The sequence below is a fragment of the Microtus ochrogaster genome, chromosome 10 (assembly GCF_000317375.1).
Source record: "Microtus ochrogaster isolate Prairie Vole_2 chromosome 10, MicOch1.0, whole genome shotgun sequence".
NCBI classification, from domain to species: Eukaryota; Metazoa; Chordata; class Mammalia; order Rodentia; family Cricetidae; genus Microtus; species Microtus ochrogaster.
In genome coordinates, this window is record NC_022016.1 from 43091881 (window position 1) to 43101497 (window position 9617).

General features: G+C 45.4%; 1 protein-coding gene across 1 annotated transcript in view; it reads left to right on the forward strand.

Moving 5' to 3' along the window:
• Dnajc16 (DnaJ heat shock protein family (Hsp40) member C16) overlaps window positions 1-9617 on the forward strand; it is a 31900-nt gene that overhangs the window by 13806 nt on the left and 8477 nt on the right. Inside the window, exons 5-9 of the mRNA XM_026782091.1 lie at window positions 792-976; window positions 2644-2748; window positions 3369-3527; window positions 6170-6300; window positions 7187-7370. Coding sequence (XP_026637892.1) covers window positions 792-976; window positions 2644-2748; window positions 3369-3527; window positions 6170-6300; window positions 7187-7370 — 764 coding nt within the window. The remainder of the gene's footprint in view (window positions 1-791; window positions 977-2643; window positions 2749-3368; window positions 3528-6169; window positions 6301-7186; window positions 7371-9617) is intronic.

Genomic DNA, 9617 nt, shown 5'->3' on the forward strand with positions numbered 1-9617 from the left:
TATGCTTGCTGGCCAGAAGAGGGCACCAGATCTCACTACAGATGGCTGTGAGCCACCATGTAGTTGCTGGGAATTGAACTCAGGACCTCTGAAAGAGCAGTCAGTGCTCTTAACCTCTGAGCCATCTCTCCAGCCCAAAAAATCTGTATTTCTTAAATCGTTCCTAATTGTGTTGGAGGGGATACACATGCAACAGCAAGGGTGTGGAGGTGGTTAAGTAATGTGTATAAAAGGGAAATGTCTTCCCAGCAGTAATATGTGCCCTTCTTCTGTTGATAAGTCATAGGCCATGGTGCTGGGTGGGACACTGTAGCTGAGTCATCAGCCCCTTAGCTTGTTCACACGTTTGTTTATGGGTAGGAACATGGTGTACCAATTCTTCTCTCTCTTACATTTACTTAATAAGTGTGCATGCATGTGTGCGTGCATGTGTATGTGCCAAAAGTGTTCAAAGGTCAGAGAGCAACCTGCCAGAGTCAATTCTCCTTTTATCTTGTGGGTTCCAGGGATGGACCTCAGGCTTGGCAGCAAGTTCCTTTATTCCCTGATCCATCTCTCTGGCCCTCTTTTTTTCTTTTAAAGCATTTTCTCATGACCTGTTCCCAAAATTAGAAAAAATAGGCTTAAAAGATGTTCCGATTTGCAACTGTTTGTAAATATTACCAGGTTGCGGTGAAAGAATGCTAAACAAGCTATTAGAAAATTACCTACTCCAACCCAATTGGGTTTCACTTCCCACTGTAAAGAATTCTTCTCAGAAAGACTTCATGGAGCTCTTCCATGCTTTTCAGGTGTGGGGATTGGTGTCGTCCATGCTGGCTATGAAAGACGCCTGGCCCATCACCTGGGAGCACACAGCACCCCCTCCATCCTAGGAATCATCAATGGGAAAATTTCCTTCTTCCACAATGCAGTGGTTCATGAGAACCTACGGCAGTTCGTGGAGAGTCTTCTTCCAGGGAACTTGGTGGAGAAGGTGAGTGTCCGCTGAGAACGGGCTGCCGGCCGAAACCTCCCGGTCTTCACTCTGGACAGCCAGGCATTTACTGTTTCCTAATCATATTGATAAAACCCGGGAGACTGAAGCAGGGCTACAGAGCCGAAGAAAGGTCACTCTATTAATAACCAGCTCACAAGTGTTATCCCAGGAGCCTGATCTCATGCCAGGGTCATGTTTCCTAAACAACAACACAGTTAGATCGCTTGATAAGATTTATGGATCATGCATTTGTTCATGTGTGTGTATTTGTTCTGTAAAAATACTCAAATCAGATTTTATTGAGAAAAGATGAATTACATTTGGTTTTTATATATTTAAGGATCACAGCTACCAAAACTACCAGACTCATTAAACCAAATATTACTTCTGGAACTTTAGAAGCTGCTGAGGAACCAGTGGTGGTGTCTTGCACCTTTAATCCCAGCACTTGGGAGGCAGAGGCAGGTGGCTCTGAGTTTGAAGCCATCCTGGTCTATATAGCAGCTCTGAGTTTGAGATTAGTTTGGTCTACATAGCGAGTTCCAGGACAAGTTTTCTGCATAGAGAAAAAAAACAAAACAAAAAGTAAAATCTCAGTGAGAGCCAGAGCCAGCTCAGAAGGCAAAGGTGCTCCCTGCAAGTCTGACAGCCTGAGTTGATGCCTGAGGATCCACATGGTGAAGGAGAGAACCCTCTCCTGCAGGTTGTCCTCTGACCAACACATGCATGCATAGCTCATGTACCTACATGTACAAAAGGTAATTAAGTGTAATTTTGTTGTTGTTGTTGTTATTATTTGAGACTTGGGTCCTCTTCTAGAGCTGCAAGAATCTCTCTCTAGCCATTTTTACAGGGCCTGTGCTGCATGCCTTCTGTAGGAGTACAACTCTGAAGGGCTGATGGTAATGCCCTGGGTTCAATCCCCAATGGTAGAAGAACCAAGTCACCCTGTAATGAAACAAAGACAAGACTCGGGTATAGCTGAATGGTAGAGCACTCACCTAGCCTGCGGAGGCTGTAGGTTCAATCCTCAGTACTCCTCCCAAAACAAACAGAAAAGGAACCAACTCCAGAAGTGATTATGATATGGTCAGTATTCTGTCACTCAGTGTGGTTATTGTAATCTGTAAGAGTTTATAAACAAACGGTAGCTATATCTCCATTCTTCTAGTGGTTTTGTCTAATTAAGACAAAACAATTAGTGACAAAGACAGGCAGATCTCTGTAAGTTTGAGGCCAGTGTGGTCTACATAGCAAGTTCTAGGACAGCCGGGGCTACATAGACCCTGTCTCAAAAAGACAAGATGATTAGTTATCTGCATTTTTTTAATAAACAACCTCTTTATACATATTTAATTGGTCTGACAGCATTATAATACAGTTGTTAAGAATTAAGTATTGGGGCCATATAATTGCCTCAGCAGTTAAGAGCACTGGCTACTCTTCCAGAGGACCTGGATTCGGTTCCTAGCATCCACATGGCAGCTAACACCCATTGGAACTCTGGTTCCAGGGGATTTGATTTCCACTTCTGACCTTTGTGAGCACTAGATCTGTGTGTAGTACACGTACATATATATAGGCAAAACATTTATATACAAAAGAAAAATAAATCTTTTTTAAAAAACTAAATATGGCAACTAACCTTCTATTTCCAATTTAAGGTTACAAATAAAAATTACGTGCGATTCCTCTCTGGCTGGCAGCAGGAGAATAAGCCTCATGCCCTCCTGTTCGGCCAGACGCCGGCGGTGCCACTGATGTACAAGGTACTCCCCTACCTCGTGTTCCTGTCCGGGAATCGTAGCCCGTTGCCTGCTTGTCTTTTGTATAATTACATATGGAGCATCTCTAATTTAAGAATCCCAAATCAGAAACTCTTGAACATCAACTCGATGTCACCCACTCCTGACCTCGTGTTGTAGGTCATAGTCAAAACAAAAGCCCACAATTACCTTCATGCTGGGTGGATAAGATATGTGTGGAGCATACAGACTGTTTTATGTTTAAGTTTGGTGCTATCCCCAAGAATACTTCATTGTGGATATGCTAATATTTCAAACTGGATAAGTCTGGACCATTTCTGGTCACAAGTGTTTCAGATAAGGCTGCTCAGCTTGTGGTAGTTTATAGACACACACACACAGGCAAAATTTCAGCATAATGATTATTTTGTTTTATCTCTTGAGGAAATTAGTTGTGTTTATCTTTGTTCGGTTTTTGTGCATAGAATAAATACCTGAAGTGAATGTTTGAAGCTGAGAAAGACGTCACGGGGATCCATGTGCTGACAGCTCATCCCCACCATTGACATACCCAGGGCCCACTTGCTCTAGAAGCTGGATGCCTCACTGTCCACTTATTCCCTTCCTCTCCTGTGCCCTCACAGTTGACGGCTTTTGCGTACAAAGATTATGTGTCATTCGGTTACGTGTACATGGGCTTGAGAGGTGTGGAAGACATGACCAGGCAGTACAACATCAATGTCTATGCCCCTGCCGTGCTGATCTTTAAAGAGCACATCAACAAGCCTGCTGATGTCATCCAGGTATGTGAGAACCCCCTCCTGTCAAGACCGCCTTCATCGCACCTCAGCCTAGTGTCCACAAGCTTTATAGTCCCAGCAGGGAAGGATCATTCTCAACTACATAATAAGTCTGAGGCTAGCCTGAGCTACAATGAGACTTTGTCTCAAAGAAAGAGGAGGGAAAGGGAAGGGGTGGGTGGAAGTGTTCCCTGCCTAGCTTGGCTGCCTGAGTTCTCCCCTGGGTCCTGTGTAGTGGAAGGGGAAAACTAACTCCTAGAGGTCATCCTTTGACCTCTGCATGTGCTCAGGCACACCTAGGCACTGCACTCAGGAATAAATCAGAGAAAGACAAAATTGAACAAAGCGGCAGAGAAAAGGAGGAACTCATTTGCCATTTCATTGTACTGATGCACTGAATTTTGCTGGTTATTTTATGTGACACAGTGATGTTTGGATTTTAAAAAAATCATTTTATCTCAAATGGCATATACCTGAAATTGCAGTGCTCTGAAGGCTGAGGCAGGAGAATTGCTGGTTTGAGAGAAAAGGTGTTTGTTGGTTTGGGGGAATTTGTTTTTTTTTTTTTAATTTCTTTTTTTGGTTTTTTGAGACAGGGTTTCTCTGTAGTTTTGGAGCTTGTCCTGGAACTAGCTCTTGTAGACCAGGTTGGCTTCGAACTTACAGAGATCCTCCTGCCTCTGCTTCCCAAGTGCTGGATTAAAGGTGTGTGCCATCACCGCCCACCTTAAAAGAGGATGTTTTATTTGCTCAGCACACATTCTATCTTGCCTGGACATCCGGAGCTGTTAGACTGTACCTAACGTGCTTCAGTCGGGGTGGATAGACCTAAAGGCAATCTCCAGTCTTGTAGAATAGCAGTGTGCCACACTGGAAATCAGGAAGGTCGCTCTGTGGGGCAGACCCAGATGGGAAATGGCTGATAGGGACCGGAGAGAATGAGTTCATCTTAGGTATGCTGAATTAGAGCTGTCTATAGCAAAGACTGGCGGAGCTGACCCTTACACAGGTGGACAGGGACAGCTTAGGAAAGACAGGAGAAAGCTGGGCTGGATGGAAGTGTTTAAAATCTCAGCACTTTGGAGGCGGAGAAAATGAGAATTCAGAGCTAACATAGGCGGCAGTAGAAGGGTGCTGTTGCAGTAGCTTAGGTAGCTTGTTAGGTGCTTACCTGGCAGACACAGAGCCCCAGATTGGACCAGCACTACTGTAGAGGCCAGGCAGGGTAGTGCCGGCCTCTGATCCCAGCACTCAGGAGGTAGAAGCTAGAGGAAGGAAGTTCAAGGACATCCTCACCTAGGGAATTCCAGGCCAGCCTGAGTTACTTAACACCCATCTCAAAATTCTTTAAAGAGGTAGGAGGGCAACAGATACTGCATGGAAGGTTGTGAGTGTGTCAGTGAGTGTTTGGTTTTTGAAGATTAAAACCTTTTTTAAATTTATATTTATTTATTTTTGTGTATCTGTTCATACTCATGTACGTGTGGAGGTCATAGGACAGCTTGTGGAAGTCAATTCTTTCCTTCCACCCTGTGGGTTTGGGGAATCAAACTCAGTTCGTAAGGCTTGGCAGTAAGCCCCCTTACCCACTGAGCCCTCTCACTGACCCAGAATGTACCTGTCAGTTCACCCTTCTTCATCCTTGTGAGACAGCATCTGTTACACTTTCTCTCTGCTGATAGAAGGAACACAGTTGGTTCTCAGTACTGACTTTTTATCATCCGGCAGCTTTGCAAATTAGTCAGTCAGTCATCTGTCGTTAGCGTTTGATAGATACACTGTGGTCACCTGAGGCAGGTGGCGGTTTCACTGCTCCTGTGTTGTGTCTGTCTTCTAAACCACACGACAGAGTGATCAGTGTGCAGTTTTGTGGTCTGCCTCTTCATTCTTAGTAAGTGTGCAGAGGGCTGGGATGTCACTGAGTGGGATCGCTTTCCTAGAGCACACGAAGCCCCACGTCATCCGTCCTGGCACCACACAAAGTGTGTGCCTGAGATCCCCGCACTAGGAAGGTAGACGGGAGGATCAGCAGTCCACAGTTATCCTCAGCTACATAACGAGCTGGGTTCCAGCCTGGGCTACAGGAGACCCTGTCTCAGTGGGAAGTGGGGGATGGGCAGAGCGGCACATTGATTTAATTCTAGCCCAGAGGCAGACAGATCTTTGTGATTTGGAGGCCATTTGTCTACATAGCAAATTCCAGGCCAGCCAAAGTGAATAGTAAGACCCTGTCTCAAAAAAAGAATAAGAACTGCCACTGTTTGGGTATTTTGTTTCATTTTGTCTATCTTGAGGTACATATTTGTGCACATTTGACCAGTATTCTACCACTAAGCCACCTCCCTAGTCCTAGGATTTATTTTGAATTGTTAAGTTTAATACAGATCCTGAATGGAAATATATTAGTGTAAAATTCAAATGATTGACTTCTCTGAGCTGTTGACGTAAATGGTATGCAGTCACGTAGCAGAAACCTCTTGATTTTCCCCTGAGCATGACCTAGCTGTTTCATCACCTCCACCTGAGTTATCCATCATCTCCACACGTTTCTTGCCTGGTGATGTTGCCGTAGGCAGGGTCTTCATAGCTTGTGAGTAAAACCCATTGGCAGTGTGAAAACTGAGTGCCTGTTGGTGTTTCTCCAGGCTCGAGGGCTGAAGAAGCAGGTCATTGAGGACTTCATCGCCCAGAACAAGTACCTGCTGGCAGCCCGGCTCACCAGCCAGAGGCTCTTCCATGAACTCTGCCCTGTGAAGCGGTCTCACCGACAGAGGAAGTACGAACTCTGGGCTCTCTCTCTCGCTGAAGTGGGAGGGAGCCGTGGTGTCTTCCTGCAGGGCAGTTAAACTATGTTGGGTGAGGTGCCTTAGTCCAGGGTACCCATGCTGAAATAGTAGCATGGGCCACCCTATCTAGCAGATATCTGGAGGACCAGCGGAATGACTCCGCAGGTACAGGCACTGGCTGTCAAGCCTGACCACTTGGGTTTGCTCTCTGAGATCATGTGACGGAAGGAGAGACTTGATCTACACGCCCCCAGACACATTTTCATCTGCCTGGCGTCTCATTATTTTATCATGGGCACTCTTGAGCAGGCTCCCACATGTCCCATAGGGTTTCTGCTCCCATCCGTTCCCTTATTCTTCTCTCTGTTCTCCACACATCTACCATTAATCTCTCCAAACTCAGGCCACATCAAGTTGCTCCACCCTCTTTTCCTCTCCCACAGCACTTCATTCAAGTCTGCTCAAACATCAGGTGGCATTTCCTGGTCTGCATGAGCGCGACTTCTGCCCCATACCAGCCTCTTCTGTCCTCTTTTTCTCACTGCACTTACCAGTGCTCATTTTGTGTGTGTCCATGTTTTCCCCAACATGGTAGAACAAGGTAGGGATGTTGCTTGCAAGCTCAGTAAATGTTTGGAGAATGAATAAATGAACGCTAGGCTCCCATCAGAACCTTGCAGAGGCAGCCCCTTCAGAAGGAAGTTTGGTCACCTCTGCCCTAAGATAGATTCAGCCAGCCCTTCATGGGAGAGAACAGGACATATGCTTCTGAAAACTTCCTCACATAGACAGGTCTCCTCTTTCCTTAGCAGCCCTTGCCAGGCCTGACCCTGGCCGGAGATTGGTTCTAGGACCTTCTCTCTTGTTCCTGTGCAGGTACTGTGTGGTTTTGCTGACCGCCGAGGCTAGCAAGCCAAGCAAACCCTTTGAAGCCTTCCTGTCATTCGCATTGGCAAACACTCAAGACACGGTGCGGTTCGTGCATGTCTATAGCAGCCGGCAGCAGGAGTTTGCCAGCACATTGCTACCAGACAGCGAGATGTTCCAAGGACAGTCAGGGGTAAGCCAGGGTCCCCTCGCCCACATCCCTCCTGTCTTGGGAGTGCTGAATACAGAGTGCAAACATCTGGAAACCTCTGAGACCAGACTGGAGTCCTAATCAAACCTTCATCTTTCACTTAGCCACATCCCCATGTGGGCCCCAGTCCTCCCTGGAAAGCAGCCTTCCTCTGGTCTGGCGCCATCCCAGCTGAGCCATCTCGGCCACTTGCCATGAGGGAAGGTTGAAGTGTGTCAGCCTTTTCCAACAACTTTTCCTAGGGTCAGGTGTGGAAGTGTAGAACTCTAGAGGCCCTGTTGTCCAACTCTCAGGCCCCTGCTAGCATGCTTGGAAACCTCTCCGTCCTCACATGCTCTGCTCCCATCATCATCATCACACACACACACATCCCAGAAGCCTACGGTTCTTTCTGGAGTGAGGATTGGAGTTTGATGATAGAGTGTTTGCCTGAAATGTGTGAGAGCCTGGGTTTCATCCCAGCACCCGGAAAGGAAAGAAATGACCACCTTCTCTGTTGTCATTTGGTTGTCATAGAAATGCTCTCTGCAAAGCCAAGGCTCCTTACCTGTAACATTGTGTCAGATGCTGCCCTACAAAATCTGTTGAAAGAAAAAAGGTTTAGAATTTTGACAGAGGCTTTGGAAAGTCACCTTAAGAACCATTACTCTTGCCAGGTGCACCGGGGATATGCCTGTAATCCTAGCACTCAGGACGTAGAGGCAGGATAACAAAATTTGAGATCCTGTCTCAAAAAAAAATTTAAACAATAAAACAAGCAAAAATTAGACTGGGAGGTAGGTCCATGGATAAGAATATTGGCTGGAGCTAGAGAGATGGCTTAGAAGTTAAGAGCACTGACTGTTTTTCCAGAGGTCCTGAGTTCAATTCCCAGCAACCACATGGTGGCTCACAACCATCAGTAATGAGATCTGGTGCCCTCTTCTGACCTGAAGGCATACATGCAAGAAGAACCCTGCATACATAATTAATAACAAAGTCTTTTTAAAAAAAAAAAAGAATACTGGCTGTTCTCAGAGGAGACCTGGGTTCTATTTCCAGCACCCACATGAAGGCTCACAATTACTTGTAATTCCAGTTCAGGGGATCTGGTGTGTTCTGGTCTCTGAGAGTTCCTGAACGCACATGGTACACATAAACTCATACAGGCACATACATATACACATAATCATAATAAATGTATTTTAATACTATTTTTGAGCTTATTTAATTACATTTCTCCCTTCCTTTTCCTCCCTCCAAACCCTTTCATATACCCCTTGCCACTCTGCTTCAAATCCATGGCCTTTTTAAAAATTGGGTTGCTATTGCACGTATATTTGCATATACATATATTCCTAAATATGACCAGTTCACATAATACTAACTTTATATTATGTTTTCAGGGTTGACTGTTGGGCACTGCACAACCAATTGGTGTGTTCTTCCCTGGGGAAGGCCACCTCTCCCATTCTATGAATAGATTTTTTTTTTAAGATTATTTATTATGAATGCAATGTTCTGTCTGCATGTATGCTATAGGCCAGAAGAGGGCACCAGATCTCAGTACAGATGGGTGTGAGCCACCATGTGGTTTCTGGGAATTGAACTCAAGACCTCTGGAAGAACAGCCAGTGCTCTTAACTGCTGAGCCATCTCTCCAGTCCCATGAATAAATTTTCTAAACAAGCAAAAATTAATTAAACTATTGTAAGAAGACCAAAGTTTGAGATATCTTGAGCCTGGGAAATTGAGGCCAACCTAGGCAACGTAATGAGAGCTCATCTCAAACAATATTAATTACCGCACTAAGGATGTGGTTCAGTTGGTAAAGTGCCATCTGGCGTGCACAAGGCCCTGGGCTCACTGCCTGCTGCAGTTTAGTTGGGGATGCTGGTGAGATAGAGACAAGCAAGTCAAGGGGCTTCTTCACAAGAGCATAGTGAATTCAAAAAGTAATGGTGCCTCTTGTCAGCGCAGGGTCTCTTACAAATTACTGTAAACATGGGGCTGGACAGATGGCTCAGCAGTTAAGAACACTGACTGCTCTTGCAGAGGACCCGGGTTCAATTCCCAATACCCATAAAGCAGCTCAGACTGTCTATTAATCCAGTTCCAGGGAATCTGACACCCTGACACCTTCATAACAGTGTACATAAAATAAATTTTTTTTTTTTGTTTTGTTTTGTTTTTCGAGACAGGGTTTCTCTGTGGTTTTTGGAGCCTGTCCTGAAACTAGCTTTTGTAGAC